General features: G+C 38.8%; 1 protein-coding gene across 1 annotated transcript; it reads right to left on the bottom strand.

Moving 5' to 3' along the window:
• Nucleotides 1-970: 970 nt before the first annotated feature.
• On the bottom strand, nucleotides 971-19,245 carry morn5 (MORN repeat containing 5). Its single transcript, XM_022206182.2, has 5 exons — nucleotides 19,107-19,245; nucleotides 15,976-16,123; nucleotides 14,119-14,230; nucleotides 12,800-12,931; nucleotides 971-1,112 (listed from the first exon to the last, which is right to left on the bottom strand). The coding sequence occupies exons 1-5, from the start codon at nucleotides 19,151-19,153 to the stop codon at nucleotides 994-996; spliced, it is 558 nt and encodes a 185-aa protein (XP_022061874.1). The 5' UTR covers nucleotides 19,154-19,245; the 3' UTR covers nucleotides 971-993.
• Nucleotides 19,246-19,247: the final 2 nt, after the last annotated feature.

The raw sequence follows: 19,247 nt of genomic DNA, 5'->3' as shown, positions 1-19,247 counted from the left end.
AATCATAATTTACTGTATTGTCACTGTATGTTTGTTGTGTTTTTGTTGATTGTGCGCATGTATTTGTGCTTCAATTTGTGGTGAATTGTGTTGAATGTGTGTTTGGCATGAAGCAGAGAGGAATGCATCATGGGAGAGATAAAAAAAAAAAAACCTTCATGCATTATTCATGTTATTGATGCTATTTTCAAATTCATCTCATAAAGTTCTGTCAAAGAATACAGAAGTTCACTCAGCAGATTAGCACCTTTCACATCAGTCCCAGATATTACGTGGAATATTTAGTTTTCAGCCAACTTTTTATTGACAGCTCACCATCACCTAAAGCCTAAATACAGTAGATAATTTTATTTACTCACATATGTATTAAGAATGTCACACTTATAGGTTATTATTTTAAATATTATCTATATCTTTGCACATGTGAGCCCTAAAATCCTCCTATCTAGAATCAAAACTGCACCCTCCAAACACACCAACAGTCTATTTGTGTTTAAAAAAAAAAACAGGATTGTAAACTGTTTTTGCATCACAGCTCATTGTTTCATTGCAACCAAATCAGGTTTGTTACAGGGAAGGGAAATTTGTCATATAATAAGGTTAAAACTAAACTAGCACAGTGGGTTGGACAGCATATATTAGATTTTTGACCCAGTTGGAGACTGATTGCCTGTTTAGAATGAATGGGTGGTGGACGTGTCTGATGGGATGATTTCACAATCAAAGCAAGTAAAGTGAAAAACTTAATCAAACTGGATGAAAGCCTGGGTATAGACTATGTTGTCAGTTAATTGAATGGAAACCCTATTTCTCTAAAACACATCCATACACACTATTATGGAAATTAAGATGAATGCACCGGAAGGCAGCCACTGCAACTGAATGTAAATACAGCAAAAAGGAATAAAGATTAAAAGTAGTAATATCAACAAACACATGTGTCTTATACAAAAGCAAAAAAATCCTGACGTTTTGTCATAGTAAACGTGCAGTTTATTTTGTAATGCTTCCTTCTTCAGATCTGGTTACAACAGATTTTTCAGGATCGACACCAACAGACTCATCCCAGGCCTTTAGACAAGTCCGCACAATCCACTCATGTTCACAGTCATCTGGAAGAAACATTTTAATAATGAGAATTTTAAGATAAGACAAGATCTACTTCATTCATCCCAGAGGAAATTATTTTGTCAGAGTACAATACAATAAAAAACAATGGTTAGTGGAATATGCACACAGAAGGTAGTATTAAATAGAAAAAACAAAGAATGCAAAGTTTCTAAAGGTGTTTGTGTGAAGTGTCTAGAAAAAATAAGAAAATAAGATGGCACAAGTACAAGATGTAAACTATACTAAGAACAAGAAAGATGGAAGGAAAATGAAGTGAAAGTAAACACATCTATTGCACTTGAACAATGATAATAGTTTAGTTAATATTGCTGGAAACAAAGTGTGGATTGAAAATGTTTATATAGTTGTTTAACCAAAGCTCAGACTCGAACACACACACATACAAATACACACATCAAGAAGCAGCACTCACGTGTGTTGAACTCACTTAAAGCGTTTAAATCAAACGTCTAACAACCTGCGTCATTAAACCGCAGGTCATTTCGGTTGGCGGTGAAGTGCCATTATTCAAGTCTCGGTTAAAATTCGTCAAAGCGAGATAAGCCCGACAATTAGCAGAAAATAACTTCTCAGAGCCACTTCAGACACCGATAAATAATAACCTCCACAAAAATGGACTCGTTTCCCCCCCTCTGCTTCTTCTGCTGCTTTTTAAACCCCAAAGACTGCCAGAGGAGCCGCTAATAAACCAGTTTTTCGTTGTTAAAAACTGAAACGAGGAGCTAATTGCAGGGGAAGTGAGCTTTCTCTGGAGCGCGCGCAGCTGCACGCACTTGAGCGGCTCGCGGGGGCCTCACCCCCAGGTTCCACCGCTGAGAACCTCCATTGTACCGAGGAGCAGGTCTGAGGCTCTCGGACTGATTGTGCGTAATTGCCAGCGATGGGCGTCAACACGAACAGCCACTTCAAGCACACAGCCTAACCACCACCTCCCCTCTTTCTGCGTCTGCTTTTCTACCTGCTCTGGGGTCAATTGAACGCACCGGACACGAGGACAGCTGCCACGACAAACATTTAGCACCGAGTCTTTGTGGCGCATTGGTACGGCAGAAAAGGTAATTATTGGAGCCTATATCCCGTCATTGTGTTGCCACGAGACGCGCTGACCTCAATTAACCGCAGCCCGCAACCTGCCTTAATGATAATTAGATTGGGACGTTTTCATATTTGCTGTAATTCCGCCCTCTTCAGATTGTATAGCAGCGTTTATCTCGGGATTTAAGTCACGTGTAATTGCTACCTTGAGTTATCTGAGGGCACAGGTGGCTCATGTGTTTCCTGTAGTCTGAGGGCAGCAGGACATTTCTGTCGTTTAGATTTAACAGCAAGCTAAAGCTGCTGGATGGTGGGGAAAAAATGCAATATTTAGTTTTCCTGCTATGTTTAAAATGCAATACAGGCACCAAAAAATATTGTTTCCTTGTCTGAAAAAATTGGAAAAAAAAAATGTCCCAAATTTCTGAAAATTTGCAAAACCTTTAGGAAGAAAATTCCAGTAATCCCTTCAAAGTTTCGCTTAAAAGTTTATTTTTAAAAATGCCCCAAATTTGGCAAGAAAATTCCTCGAAATATTTTCAAAAAATGAGTAAAAATCTTCAAAAAAAATCCTAAAAATATCTTAAGTGATTACATATATATCAGTAAAACTTGTAATATTTTCTTTAAGAAAATTCACAAAAAATCACAAAAAGTTGATTTTTTTATTATTGTTCTTAAGAAATATTTATTTTTTTCCCACAAAAAAATGTTCAAAAATTTCCCGGAAATGTAGGAAATGTGGACATCAGAAGTTTTGCTGTGAAAATTTATTTTTTTCCCCACATTTTCAAACTTTGCAACGGGTTAGTTTTGACCCACATGACAAAACAAGGGTAAAGTAACTCTATTTGCAAAGAACTATTAATTCCTGAGTGATTAGGGTGATTTTGTAGTGTGGTGCATCCATCAAAAATAAAAAAATATATTAACAAAAAAGCCATTCTGAATCTTTTCGTATACTATCAGAAGCATCTTTTTGCTTCAGATGTCATCAGATCTGTCTTTGCACTCCTCATGCAGACCTCTGTGGTGCTGATAAATGATCAAACACACCAGTTAAGTTGTCTCGTGTAGCGGCAACAATTGCAAGACAGATAGAGCACCTATTTTTCATGAAAACAACCTCTCTTAAGCCAAAACATTTCCATACAACTGACTGATGAGTTTCTTTTTGCAACCAAATCTTCTTCCCACTGTTTCTCGCTCCTTTTACTGAGAACATGTGGAGCCTCCATGTCAACAAACTCATTTTCTTGTAAATAAAGTTTTAAAAAACACTCCAATGTATCCAAGAACACTTCATAGAGAGTAAATCATGTTGTACCAGACAGACTTCTCACGGAGATTGATCATGGAAAATGAGAACCGGGCAAGTTTTCTTTTTGTGTAAAGTAGCAAAAAAAAGGTTGTAGCCCAATGTGTTTGAGTTAGTTTGACTTATTTCACATGGTACTTTGAGGGATATGGCTAATTATCGTAATGTTGAAGCTGAAACTGTATCCTGTGCAGCCCTAGTCAGTCATTTCTAAATAGGACTGAGATAATTGCAGTTAAACAGACAGAAAATTTAACAACAACTTCATATATTTATGTAAGACCTTTAAAAACAATGCCCGAATAATGAGGAAAAATGAATCTAATAGTAAAACAAGAAGATAAATCACATAAAATGCAGCATGTCACCATAAATACATGCCAACACAATGAGAAGCGCAATAATAAATCAAAAGTATAAATGTCAGATATTGGCTTTTTTGCCAAAAAACCGATATGTTGATGTCCAACTCTCTATTTCCGGTTCCGATATCAACTGATATCGATATACGTGGGTTATTTAACTAATTTTAGGTAACATTGCATATCTCCTGTCATGGAATTAATGCATCATTCCTGACTTTATTGTGATGCCCCATTGGATGCATTCTCAAATGCAACAAGGCTTTCCAAATGTAAACATTGTCTGTACAAAATAAGAAAAGTATTTCAACTTCAGTATGGAAAAAATGCCACATGTATCCCATGTATACAGTCAAGCCTGACATTAATCATACCCCTAGTAAATTTTGACTTAGTTACTTTTATTCAACCAGCAACTTTTTTTTTTTTATTGGAAATGACACAGGTGTTTCCCAAAAGATAATAAGATGATGTACAAGAGGCACCATTGTGTGACAAAATAGTTTCTCAGCTTTTATTTACATTTAAAGGTAATTTTAGGGCAAAATTTGCTAGGGGTATGAATAATTACGGGCTGCAGTGTATATATTTTTAATTGTCTCAAACAACAGTTCACATACTCCCTCTCTGCCTCCCTCTAAATCCAGGCAATATTTTATCAAATTTCATGATAGGCAAAAAACCGACAACGATATTGACCAGTATTACATTTTTATGCCAATATCGGGCCAATAAAAAAGTGATTCAAAAGATGATGGTCACATGGTCACCTTCAGATTTCAGTCTCGACATTTGAGCAGCCAGAAGGGCCCCACCTGAGCATCTAAGGCTGCAGGTCCTTTCATATGTGGTCAACATTTCTGCGATGTAGCTTTGGGTAACAGACCTGTTTTAAAAGTGATCGGTAAAGCTACAAAATCAACTCCTAACAAACTCGGATCCAATGGAGAGAGACAACCAGGTAAAAAGCCAAACTGCTGCATTCTGATATAACTGGAGGAAAGAGAGAGTGAGTTTTTGAAGAAAAAAAAAAGGAGGAGTTACAGCGGTCAAGGCTGGAGAAAATAAGTGTGTGAATGACTTTTTCCAGGTTGGAGTATGAAAGCGTTATATCGTATCTGTGAAGCAGATTTCAGAACAACTTTTCATGCACCTTAATCTTCAATAAAGTTCTGAATTCACACACTTTATTTAAGTTTCCTTGTTGATATCCATCTGGACCAGCAACCTGCATGAACGACCTTTGTGCAACGTACACAGCAGAGAGAGTGTGTGGAAGCGATAATGGCACCTTGTTAAAGTCTGTTTATCTTAATCCTTAAAATACACTCAGAGGGAAAAGTGTTTCCTTCCAGCCTAATGGCAGTGACTTAACACACACACAGACACACATGTATACAAAGACATACACACAGGTTTAATTACCCACAGCAAACTCTTCTACTGTGGTGATTTGCATAAGAGAGGATTAAGTTCTGCGGGATTTGATGGTGAAACAGAAGCAGATTTTCTCTCAAATTCACAGAAACATGAGAACTGTGACTCAGAGATGTTAATAAGACCCCAAATCCTGAAGCTGCCCCGCTGACACTGACCAGAGGCTCGACTTAGTGGACTTACAGGATCCTAATGTGTGGTTTCTAAGTGGAGGCGCTGCAGCGAAACAGAGCTAAATGTGAACACTCAGAGAAACATTCAAACATGTAAAGTCATCTGTCTCCAATTCAGTCAGCAGATCAGCCGGTGGTTTTGCGTCTTGGTGACACACATCACAGAAAACAGTGGTGGTTTTCCGGGTTTCTGGCTTTAAAAGAGAGATACCGATCTATAAAGTTATTAATCCGTCTGCCACATTTGACAGGATTTAACATGTGAATCCTGTTTTACGGTGAAAATTTGTCCTGAGCATGTTTGAAAAATGAGCGTATTGAGGGAAGGCAGCGTGAGGATATGTTCCACTCCCCAGTGCCCCAGCTGATCGTATCTGTCTGTGAAACACCTCGACTGGACGGGGACAAAGGGAGGGGAGCCGTGGTTTGGTCACCAGAGGTGTTTTGCTTGGCAGTGGAATGTTTTCAGTGTGGACCTCTCTCTCTGTGCCGAGTTTGAAATCAAATGGAAGCAGTTCTCCCAGAAACAGGAAAGTGCTACACATAATATGGCAACACATGGCCCCATCTGAGCCTGCCAAGAGAGAATACAGCATACACAAGCAGCTATGTGTGTGTGTTTGTTTGTAATAACAGCACATATTCAATCAGGCAACAGTGGAGGTTTGATTGTGCAGATGTGGCCTATGCATCTTTTTCCCTTATTCTATTTTTAATTGCAGTTTCATAGAGTAATGCAAATGTGTTAGATTGTACCCCGAAACTTTAGCAACAATCTTCATCAGCGCTGACAAATTAAAGTACTAATGTATGTCTCTACAAGTGTGCGGGAGCGCAGATAAAAATAACCTCTTGAGTCGCTTGTATTTGAAATATTTAGCTTGTTGATTATGTGATTTGTATTTCAGATTTAACGGTAATCATTCCCTGGTGCTGTAGTCTGTTGGCTTTAATTAAGCGGGGCTGGTTGGGACACACTGAGGTGGAACCACATGTTTGTTGTAATACTCTCATCAAAATAAAAATGGAAATTAAATCTGGAAAGCTAAATCAAGCCACATCGCCGATCTGAATTCCTGAACTTCATTAGCTGTTTAACGAGCAGTATGTGAAATATTGCTTTGTTATTTTTGTTTATACAATGGCCAACCCTTGTGGAAAAGAAACACTTTTATCAAACTATCCTTCCTGTAAACCATCTCAACTTCATCTTAATTCTCTGAGTTGGATTCCCACCTGATGTCTACCACCAGTGATGAGGACAAATGTGGTTTTGCTTCTGCCATATTTACAAAATGCAAAGACAATTAGCAAGACACAAATAACCCACAGCCAAATATCATGATCAGCAGCTCAGATCTTTTTTTAAAATTAGAATTAGAAGACAAAGATGGATCAGCTGCTTAACAAGTGTGCAGTGCACTGACATGTTCTTTTTCTTCTTTTCAGATCACCTGGTTTACCCACGATGTGAGAGATGAGTTAAGGAGATGGAGAAGCTGCAGAGTAATATTTAATGGCATATTCCTGTGGAAGTAAACTGGAAGGTTGGGACTGAATAGTGGCACACACATTCCTTTTTTCGTCTTCAGGAGGTGGCTTCGTGCCCTGTCTAATTCCTGTTGATCCTGCTTGCTTTCCAAACTCCCTTCTTCTAACTCTTCTTGTGGTATCTTCACACAAAAAGGTCCTCTTTCTGGGTCCAGCAAGAGGGAGCTGCACCAATCACTGATATGTTGGTTTGGATGATGATCTGGAACCCCACCTCTGAAACCCCAATGAGCAGCTCCTTCAATGTGGTGGTGTAGATATCAACTAACACATGATTCTGGAGGTAACCGCAGCTTTTCACTTAGAGTTAATCAGAAACCGAATTTAATGGGCAATTTAGGGAGAAGATTGTTTTTCAAGACCATTTGTTCCTAAACAACGATGCAGGAAAGAACAGCCGATGCCAGCCCAGTGGGTCGGCACTGAAAAGATCCGTTAAAAATCTCTCTCCCTCAGCTTGCAGAGTCTTTTGGTCAACACCTACAGTCACAACTTCTCTACTCCATATAAATACTTCCTAGTTTTCCCAAAATCAATGAGTAAAGTGATGTTTCTTGTGAGTTTTTGTGGGCTTGGCTGAGTGAGCCATCAACAATCAGACTCACTTTCAGCTTTTTACCGTACATTGGTGTCTCAAACGCTGAACAGGCTGTAAGTGAGGGTCATACATCTCGTTATTGTTGTCATTGTTTGTATTACAATTATTTGGCACACACGTTTATCCATGGTGGCTCCCATTTGGGAAATGGTTTGCGGTTTTGTATCAGGCTTGAGGAACAAACAACGAACTCCACTCTTGGCTGACCTCCCCTTTCACCCCAGAGACAGCAATTCCTAGAAAGGTTATCAGTTATTTCTTTGTATAAACCAATCAGCCACAACATTGCAATCACCTGGGGCAGCTGTGGTGACTGTGGATCAGGTGGTAGAGCGGGTCGTCCAATGATCGAAGGGTCGGTGGTTCGATTCCCACTCTCGCCGAGTTATGTGCTGCATGCCGAAGTTTCCTTGGGCAAGATTCTGAACCCCGAATTGCCTACCAGTGACTGTTCCACTGGTGTATGAATGTATACTGACTGATGTTGCAGGTTGATTAGCAACCTGTGTGAATGTGTGTGTGTCTGGGTAAATGGGAGCAATTCTTGTAAAAGTGCTTTGAGTACTCAGATGAGCTATATAAGAGCAAGTCCATTTACCTGTCTGGTACCAAGTTGGATCCTGTGGGTTGGAGGGTGGAGGGTGTTCCAGCAAATCCTGGATTGGATTCTGTGTTGGGTTCTAGGTCAAAGCCTTAGGCTCTTGGTTGTGTTCCTCGAGTCATCCTTTAGCAGTTTTTGCAGCATAGGAAGGCACACTGCCATTAAGGGAATATGCTTCGACTAGAACAGTGTTTTGGTAGGTGGTATGTTTCAAAGTGACATCCACATGTATGCCAGGATCCAAGGTTGTCCCGCAGAACAATGCATCGTAAAAAATTAATTAATGTTATTCACCTATTGTTGTAGTTGAAGGGTATGCAAAGAGGTGTTGAAAATGAGTGGACAGACAGTTGTATTCGGATGTCATAACTTACTCTTGAACCCTTTAGAGATGATTAGCATCTACTCACACCACTTTCGATTTCCTCTGTCACTCAAAATTTCTACATCGTGCACCAGTATTCTTGATAAATCTCTCTATACATGCAGGCGTTGATGACAAGAAATCCAAAAATAATCTATAACCTCTTGGGGAATATTAGCAGCAAATCCTATTGTTTTGCTACTTGGCACTTTTCCAAGACGGACTGTTTGTCCAAGTTAGCAACAGTAACTACGGAGGACAGGACTTTACAAAGGGTCTGTTTTGGCCGGTAATTCAAGTTTAGCCTATTTCCTAGCAACATGCAGCTCCAGGGAGTGTAACATAAGTCATCTGTGGCTTAAACAATTCTGTACGTATCTTTTCTGCAGCTTTTGTAAATACGAGTCTTTGTCTTTGTCAGTTCAGTCTTCCCTTGTCCACAGCTACATGGGGAGCTCCTTCCTCTTTCTTGCTGCTGCAAACGTCCCAACTGGGAGGGTGGGTCTTCCCTGTGCCCCATCGTCCTCGTGGTCCTCATCCTGGGCGGAAGCCACAAGGCAATAAATTCAGTCTTCACACCCACTCTGACAAATATGCCTTCACCTCCCGGGGTTGAAAATAAATCCATACAGGATACAGGAGCATTCTTCTCAAGAATTGTGCACCAAGACAAAAGCGACAGCACATCGGCATAAACAGCGTATTATAGCGCTAGCCACATAGAGAGCACATCCCTCTGCACTCATGCATGTGAACGCTGCCAAAATAAAAGGCCCTCATCAATAAAACAGTTCCTGTTTTACTCCACTTTTATCTAAATGAAAACAGAGTCAGAGTATTGTTGGAAGTGTTCAGTTCCTCTTCTTTTTCATCTCAATTTAAAAAAAAAAAAATCTTTCCTTCTTATCCTCTCTTTGTGTCCTCCCTCATATCTCTTACCCTCCGTCATTCCACTGATCAATACCAGGACTGTAATGATGATGAACAACTCACATCAAGGAAAGGATCACTAGACATATTTTTGTCTTCTTACACATGCTGATGACATCTGGCGAGGATGTCGGTCTTTTGACTCTACACATATGTAAATGAGATTTGCGTGCTTGTGGAACTAATCTGTATTATGTTGCAAGTAGCTCATCCGAATACAAATATTCTGCCCTAAAATACATTTCTACCTTAGGGAGCGTGTGAGTCATGCCTTCACTTCTGCCAGGAATCATATCTTGGCACATGTTTGCATTTGTAATGTAACAAAAAAATAAAAATATATATAATAAAACAGGTTTGGAAATCATTAGAGGAGAATCCAGCTGCTGAGGCTGGACTTTGTCTTATTTCACAGTGAAAGGATACCAGAAAAAGCCTGTTTTTAATGTTTGGTGTGTTTCTAAAATTAAAACCAACATTTCAAGTGTTCTGCAAGAGTTTACATCTCAGTAGTTTGTTAAGATACTGTGCAGGGCATGTTCAGTTAAAAGATTACAAGACTACAGATGAGATATCAGCTCTATGAAGTTAGAGGGTCACTAAGGTCAGCATGGTTCACTCACTGGGGACCAAGAATGCTAGTAAAAATGTTCATAACAATTCATTCAGTCGCTGTTGAGATATTTCAACCTGGAACGAAATGGCGGACTGACTAGCAGGTCACCTGATGACCAGTGTCGCAAGGTAACTAAGTAGATCTACTAAAATAATCCATTTTCTATGAATCCATTTTTACTACTTAATACTTCGAATTAACCACAATCCAGAAGTAAACATTGTACTTTTTGCATCACCACATATATTTGAAAACTTTATCAGTAGTTACTTTGCATATTCAGGTTTATAATACAAAATATAATAAGGTATTACTACTATTAGTTTATTATAAGTTTAAACTTTATTGGGAGCTCTATATAAAAATCAACTTCACCTTCAACAACAATGAAATTCTTTTTTTATATTTCAATGCATCAATAATTATCAAATAATATTATATACTTTATTCTGAAATGAAACATTCTGTATAGTGAGTATTTTTACTTTTAAAACCTTTAGTTACAGTTTGATGCTAATACCTTTGTACTTTTACTTGAGTAAAAATTTGAATGAAGGACTTCTGCTTGAATATTTGTACACTGTGGTAGTAGTGTTACTTTTCCTTAAGTATAAATTCGGAGCACTTCTTCTCACTACTGCTGAGAATACTTTGACATTGCCATCACTCGTCTAACATTATCTAACTGTCTGACATTGTGTGGTGATGTAAAAATGTGCTGGGAGACATGATGAGCAGAGGATGTCAGAATTCAGGAATCGCTATCTGGACACCTGACAAACTGCATCCACTTCAAATCAGGAGTTCCAGACTGGGCACTCACTCAGTGGAAAAATGTGTCTTCAATTTTCCACTCTTGACAAATAAAAGAAAAAACAACTTTTGAAATTACTGTTTTTTGCCTCAAGCAGCATGCTTATCAAATGACATGCAGCAGTAATCTCCTGTCAGAAAATACAGGGATAATGCATTTAATATCTTAGTGGGTTCATTCTGATCAACAACTTCCTCTTACAGCCTCTCTGTATGATCCTAGAGTTGTAGTTTAAAAAAAGAGCAAAGAAAAAGCTGTCCTCCCTTGAACAAATTCAACGCAAGGCTTTTACCTGGGGCTCAACAGTGTTGTGGCGGTTTTTGTCAGATTTCTGTTCTGTGAAGAGCAATGTGCACTGTCGCTGTTGCCAGTTTTGTTTTGTTTTTTAACTGGCAGCTTTGGTATTCGTGAAGGAGTTGCTCTCTTGTGTCGTCACTCCCTGTCCAATCAGTGGCCTGCACTCTGTCTGCACATGATTGGCTCGACTCGGCTCGCTTGGAACCCCGGCTGAGTAGGTACTAAAATAGTAGCTGGTACCAGGTACTACGTCCTAATGGGAAACTTCACAAACGCAGTAGAGTCGAGCTGAGTCGAGCCAAGTAGGTGCTAGTGGAAAAACACTACATGTAGCCCTATGGTAGACTGGTGACCTGTCTTCACCCTAAGTCAGCTGGAATCGACTCCAACCTCCCCACGATGCTAATGAGGATTAAGTGGTGTATAGATAATGGATGGATGAACTTTAACCTTGCTGGAAAGTAGCTTCAGCAAAGCTTCAAGTCAAAATACAATCAGGAATACTGTCTAGTACTATTTATTTACATTCTCTGAGTGCATTCCTTTTTCTGCGCCTCTGACCCAGTCACTCTGAAGTCAGCTGTTCCTTTTGCTATTGCCGGCAGCTGCCATTTGTCGGATCAATCAACCCTCCTCCACCTTCAGTTTCCTCAGCATCACTCTACTTCACTGCTCATCTACCACCTGTGTCTAGACTCCATCAACAGATATTCCTATACAGCTCATGGACTCACAACCCCCTTTAACTAATCTTTAAATCTTTCTTTTACTTGATTCTTGTCTTATTGATTGTTTGCAGAAATCGAGTTGTTAAAAGGTGGACATAATTTTACAAATTTATTATTGGAACACATGTTCCTGAACATCTCCTTCCCTAAATAATCCAGCATTTTCAGACTCTGTGTCTCCTTATGTTTATATCTTGGAGCAACATGACATAAGGAGTCTACATTCAAGAACTCCACCAAACACTCCAACAACATTAGGTGCCAAATTCATGCTCTCTGTAGACATACTAAAGCAGCTGTGTGTTGCAGTTTCAAAACAGAGATTACATCAACAGCAACATGATTGCTGGAATTAACATTGTTTCTAGTCATGGTCAATTATAGAAACTAATGGTGCTGCTTTATTGCGTTTCTAAATAAATACATTTAACACACAGCAATCCATCACTTAAAGGTGCTTCGCTGGATGTAAGAATTTGTGTACATAATTTGAAATGGAAATTTGTGTTTGCTCTGGACTTTCATCTTTGCAATTTACCTTGGCACAGCAGGCTACGATGCCTGGATATTACTCAACACTCTGATGGAGCCAATTTGGCATTAGGTTGATGGAAAGAAATGTGCACAAACAAAAGGGATGCAAACTGTGAAAAAAGTAGGATTTTCAGGTTGATGCAGCTAACCCCACTTTATATGTGGACTGTAGACTACTACTTGTATTCACCTCACACTGTAAGTATGGTTCACAAAATATAACCACATTAAAATGTATCTATTGTTTTGGAGACAAGGCCAACTATCTTTGGTATAACAGGGCTTCTTTAAACAGTATATTTTCTCTCACCTGCATTCCTGAGGAATCTGCCGGCGTAGGAAGTGACGACTCTTGTATTGGGGTCATAGAAACCGTCTCCACAGTCATAACATCCATCAGGAATGACTCGTGGAGGATGAATATCAGACACCTGAGATTCTCCTGTATGAAAGCAGTGGTTGTTTTCCATTGAATGATTTTATAATTCTCTTTTTCAACTATTGTAACTACTCCCGTCTGATGTATAGAAGGCAACGCATCATACGGATGTTTTTTTAACACTTATTTGTTCTTCGGTCAGCCAACACCGTGAAAACTATGAAAATAAATGACATAGAAACATTTCAGAAATACACAAAGTTTCACAAAATTATCTCTACTTAGACAGATTCCAAAAAGTCTTTCAAGCTAGTTATCTGTCGTTAAACAGGTCCGATATGCTAGCTTGTGACAACACTGTATTAATCCATACAACGCAACAAATACGAAACAAAATAAAACTTATAAGTCACAGTTACCATCTCTCAGACCCTGCAGAATAGTTAAGTTTTTTAGGTCATGTCTTTTCCTCTCTGGCAATGCTGGCGTTTTCCTCTGCAGCCATATTGCATCTGACCCAAAATTCCACATGTGTGACCCTGAACTAAACCACGGTCGTGATTTGTTTCATATGACATCAAATGAACGTTGTAAAACAGCGTCAGTTTTTAAAGGTGCACATTTGTCTTCCTTAACATCTTATTTATTGTGCTTCCAATTAGTTTCAATGATCAGACACATTCAAATATTAATGAAATGATGACAAAAAACAGCAACGAACTTGAAACCAGAAATTCCAAAATGATTGTCTTTTGGACAGTAACAGCTATTAACAACATTAGTAGTAGCTTGAGGAGTGACTTGGTGGGTAATGCTTTCGCACACAAGGAGATTCTGGGTTTAATTTTCAGTCCATCCTAGTATGTAATGGCTTCTGCATTCCACCAACTATTTGTCTGGCTCAAGGTGGACACAGACCTTGACTCATGATGCAGTGTTACAAGATCAGCTGCTAACTTTGCTTGGTAAAACTTGGGAACTCACACAGTCAACTAACTTATGCTACCTTGTGGGAAAGACACTCAGTCTAACAATGGAGAGATAAAAATTAGAGATCTCACAAGAAAACCTATATTTATGGTACTTTGGGTTTTAGCATTACTCCTCTATCAGATTTCCTCAACTTATGAAGTGTGTTTTATTTCAAGGCTTCACGCCAAATGATGTGTGTGTTTGCCAATAGAGGGATTCAGAAGAGCCTGTCATGTGACCAAATGAACAAATACTTAAGCAAATAAAAAAATTCCGACCTGCCGGTCTGAGCCCGTTGCACCGCTCACTGTAGAAGCGCCTGTTGTAACCATCACAATAGTCCCAGTCCTTCTCCTGATACTGCAGACCATCAGCAAATGTGAATGACCCCTTGGGAGGAAATAGAGTGAGAAACACAGTGAATCATCCCCATTATTAAGGCAGCTCATTCGAAAGGCAAAAAAAATCCTACTTTCCATTCATCTCAAGTGTACTCTTGACATGTACTTTCAACTTTTCATGCCAGAAATGTGGGATATCTGCCTGTGCAACTAGTCCACAATTTAATTTGTGCTGCTCACAGCATTTAAAAAAAAAAAAAAGTTAAAACCCCAGAGCAGAAACAATGCCCCTGTTACTCAAGATAATGTGCAGACCTCATTGTTGACGGGTTTCATTGGGAAGATTCCTTTGATAGAAAGTAGTTCCAGCAAAAACTATCAAATGTGAGGTCTGGGGGTTATCCTACAGAGCCCAGACAGGGTTTCTGGTGAGATAAGTCGCTGTTGAGGTTTTCAAATGTCAATTTTCAGTGCTTTTGGCCCCACAAAAGAATTTAAATTTCCCTCCATTGTCTTTGGGTTGAGGAGGAACTCTCAGAGATGGATATCTCCAAACCTCAGCAGATAAAACCAAAACTGTCTGCGCAGATATGCATCGCTGGGGGAAAGCAGAAAAATATGTCTTTTGGTATCTTGGATGAACTGAAGGACTCTCTCTCTCTCTCTCTCTCTCTCTCTCTCTCTCTCTCTCTCTCTCTCTCTCTCTCTCTCTCTGTGTGTGTGTGTGTGTGTGTGTGTGTGTGTGTGTGTGTGTGTGTGTGTGTGCGTGCATGTGAATTACTGAGAATGAAAACAGATTTTTTTTTAAATGAGCAAACTAAATTCATACCTATAACGTTTTCTATGCTCTTCTGACAGTATGCTTTGCAGTTACAAAAAATGGCATCAATTCAGATTTTACAACAGAGATAACACGGATCTATACTTAATTGGGAGCGTATCAAACAGAAATTCGAAGAGAAGAGAAGAGAAGAGAAATATATTGAGGAATTTGCTGGTGTGCTAGAATCACATGAGTTTTATGTAAAAGACCTTTTCCACAGCATATACTTAGACTGCATTACACTGATTTCCCTAAATGGTGCAAGTCTATTTCCATTATCTTGCACCAGGTTTGCATTTGCTCTGTCCCTTTTACTTTTTAGCACATTTGGATAATGTTTCACTATACAAGATATATTAGGAATCATTACACATAAATAACAAAATGTTAAGAAAAAATAATTATTGTACAATAATTCCAGGCTATCTTGTTCATTAATGTACACAATGAATTTCCCTCTTATGGCCTCACGACACCTTGAAATGCTTGTTATGATCACAGATGAAGGAAGAAAGAGGTAAAGCTGAAGAATGAACTGTGAGCTAGCAGATCTAATTTCCAGAGTTTGGATTCTGGGTTTATTGGATGGCTGTCGGTCTGGTTTTGAATAGATGTAGATTTCCTTGGGCTGGCATCGAATGCAGGTGCAGGATAGTCTGTTCCAAGGTTAGTCATGGTTCAGAGCTGCTATCATTTCACATGAACCGCATCTGCAGTGATGATAATAATTGGAGCGATCGCCATTGTGGCAAAGCCTATGAAACACTGCATCAGAGCAGAAGAGACTAAATCTCTTACAGGGAAAAACGAGAGAAACCTAATTACTACGACAATAACGGTGAGTGATTGCTAAGAGGGACCAGATGTAATATCAACTATAACCAATTTGAAACACACAGGGGCATGCACGTGGATGCATGCATTCTGACATGCATGCAGGGACACACACACACACACAAACACACACACACCTGTTTGGCGATGCCGTTCTCCCATTCGGCTTCATATTTACTTCCATTTGGGAAGTGCAGCACTCCTTTGCCATGGAACATCCCATCTTTCGTCTCTCCTACATACTTAGTATCTGTGGGGAAGGTGTACTCTCCCACACCTTCCATCCTAAAGAAGAGAAAAAAATGGCCTCACTGCTTTGTCAGTTTACACACGTGGACAAAATTGTTGGTACCCCTCAGTTAAAGAAGGAAAAACCCACAATTCTCACTGAAATCACTTGAAACTCACAAAAGTAACAATAAATAAAAATTTATTGAAAATTAAATTATCAAAAACAGCCATTACTTTTGAATTGTTGATTAACATAATTATTTAAAAAACAAACTAATGAAACAGGCCTGGACAAAAATGATGGTACCTCTATAAAAGATTGAAAACTATTTGACCAGAGTGACATGATTAACTCAGGTGTGTCATTTAATTGACATCACAGGTGTTTCCAAACTCATAATCAGTCAGTCTACCTATTTAAAGGGAGACAAATAGTCCCCCTGCTGTTTGGTGAAAAGGTGTGTACCACACTGAACATGGACAACAGAAAGCGAAGGAGAGAATTGTCCCAGGACATCCGAAAAAAAATTATAGACAAACATCTTAAAGGTAAAGGCTATAAGACCATCTCTAAACAGCTTGAAGTTCCTGTGACAACAGTGGCTCATATTATTCAGAAGTTCAAGACCCACGGGACAGTAGCCAACCTCCCTGGACGTGGCCGCAAGAGGAAAATTGATGACAATTTGAAGAGACGGATCGTTCGAATTGTATCCAAAGAGCCCAGAGCAACCTCCAAAGAAATTAAAGGTGAACTCCAAGGCCAAGGTACATCAGTGTCAGATCGCACCATTCGTCGTTGTTTGAGCCAAAGTGGACTTCATGGGAGACGACCAAGGAGGACACCACTGCTGAAAAAAACTCATAAAAAAGCCAGACTGGAATTTGCAAAAATGCATGTTGACAAGCCACAAAGCTTCTGGGAGAATGTCCTTTGGACAGATGAGACCAAACTGGAGCTTTTTGGTAAGGCACATCAACTCTATGTTCATAGACTCAAAAAGCAAGCATACGAAGAAAAGAACACTGTCCCTACGGTGAAACATGGAGGAGGCTCAGTAATGTTTTGGGGCTGCTTTGCTGCATCTGGCACAGGGTGTCTTGAAAGTGTGCAAGGTACGATGAAATCTGAAGACTATCAAGGCATTCTGGAGAGAAATGTGCTGCCTAGTGTCAGAAAGCTTGGTCTCAGTCGCAGGTCATGGGTCTTCCAACAGGACAACGATCCAAAACACACAGCCAAAAACACCCAAGAATGGCTGAGAGAAAAGCGTTGGACTATTCTAAAGTGGCCTTCTATGAGCCCAGATCTGAATCCCATTGAACATATGTGGAAGGAGCTGAAACATGCCATTTGGAGAAGACACCCATCAAACCTGAGACAACTGGAGCTGTTTGCTCATGAGGAGTGGGCCAAAATACCTGTTGACAGCTGCAGAACGCTCATTGACAAATACAGAAATCGTTTAATTGCAGTGATTGCCTCAAAAGGTTGTGCAACAAAATATTAAGTAATGGGTACCATCATTTTTGTCCAGCCCTATTTCATTAGTTTGTTTTTTAAAATAATTATGTTAATCAACAATTCAAAAGTGATGGCTGATTTTGATTATTTAATTTTCAATACATTTTTATTTATTGTTACTTTTGTGAGTTTCAAGTGATTTCAGTGAGAATTGTGGGTTTTTCCTTCTTTAACTGAGGGGTACCAACAATTTTGTCCACGTGTGTAATTAGCTCAATATAAAACAACAATTGAGGGACTTTTGAAGACCATGGGATATATCTTGCATACATTTTTATTAAAAGTAAAAAAAAAAAAAAGTTTTTTTATGTTCATTATGATCATGTCTTTACAAATTCCATAATTACCTCTTATGGAAACAATCACTTATTAATAAAAATGACTGGATATCACTAAAATGTCAACTAAGTAACCGTCTGAATTTAAGAACAACCACCTTCTAATTAGCTAAGCAATAATAAAATGAGTTTTTTGAAAAAAATGTTTTGATTGTGTTCTTTTTATTAGTTGAGATAATCATGACAGATATTTCTTTTCTGGCAATATATCAAATTTTATGTGGAAAAAAACGAATTGTATCTGTGTCCGAGAAGTTCCCCATTACAAAACACCTCTCAAGGAAGTATGTAAATTCCAGATCACATGACCTGCTCCACATGATGTCATTTCCTCCTGAAGAAAAGACTGGCAAGACTCCAAGGCTTTCTGAGTTATTTAATATAAAGTAGTGTGTGAGTCAAGTGTGGATTTATGGCATGTCAGCAGGTTTACTACAATATCTTTAGGAATAACTTTCAATTTCCCTCAATTGTATAAATATAATATTTAGAAGAATTTTTCTTTAAAAATGCCATGTGGCGTTTGGTGATGGGTGGCCATGTTGATTTTAGGCCTGAAAACAGCAAAAAATGTCAACTATGATACAATAAGTCCTGCAATTATATATTGACCCACTCTGTAATACTTTTAATTTGGTTGTACTAGTGGCATGAATATAAATATGTGTAGATTTCAGGTAGGGCCAAGGGGAAATGCATCCCCCTGTTAAAGGACTTTTATTTTGTGAAATTTATATAACCTTAACTCATAGACACAACAAATCCCCTGACATGGGCTAGTCTTTATACTTCAATCTATATCAAACATAGATACATGCTCTGAATGTTTTGAACATGAGCAGAAGTCTTGCTGAAACACACATAAGCTGTTAAACTCCAGGTGTTTGCAAATTAATAACTTAAATAAATTCATTCATTGGCACTAATAGGTGCCACATGCACATTCAAAGAGGTTACTTCCCCAAACAAAAGACACCAAAGAGGACAGATGAGTAAATTAAGTCTGTATGTGTGTTGATTCAGCAGGAATAATATGAGCTACATTATGAAATGTTGATCTAGAAGAAAATAAATATTTGACAGCAATATAGGATGCCTGGGAGTCTCTCTGCATTATATTTACAATTCCCCCTGATGTTAAAGAAATGCCCAGGTAAAATAATATTTCATTTACCTGCCATTTTTCGTATCTCCTTTATAGCTGCTTCCTATTAGCTCCATTGAAATACTGACTTGCTGGCGCCCTTGTCGCTTTAGTAAAAGAACACCACATACAAACCAGCAGCGACTAAACAAGACAACACAACCGTTGAGG

Source organism: Acanthochromis polyacanthus, chromosome 18 (genome assembly GCF_021347895.1).
Source record: "Acanthochromis polyacanthus isolate Apoly-LR-REF ecotype Palm Island chromosome 18, KAUST_Apoly_ChrSc, whole genome shotgun sequence".
NCBI classification, from domain to species: domain Eukaryota; kingdom Metazoa; phylum Chordata; class Actinopteri; family Pomacentridae; genus Acanthochromis; species Acanthochromis polyacanthus.
The sequence above is the reverse complement of the archived record's forward strand: the minus strand, read 5'-3'. Positions and strand labels throughout refer to the sequence as shown.

Bases quoted from the DNA above. Each gene is read 5' to 3' on its own strand.
- morn5 (XM_022206182.2), bottom strand. From the start codon at position 19,153: ATGGAGCTAATAGGAAGCAGCTATAAAGGAGATACGAAAAATGGCAG. The intron at 14,231-15,975 runs GTGTGTGTGTGT...TTTCCTCCCAAG, and splicing joins AGAACGGCATCGCCAAACAG to GGGTCATTCACATTTGCTGA. The intron at 12,932-14,118 runs GTCGGAATTTTT...GCTTTCATACAG, and splicing joins CAACGGGCTCAGACCGGCAG to GAGAATCTCAGGTGTCTGAT.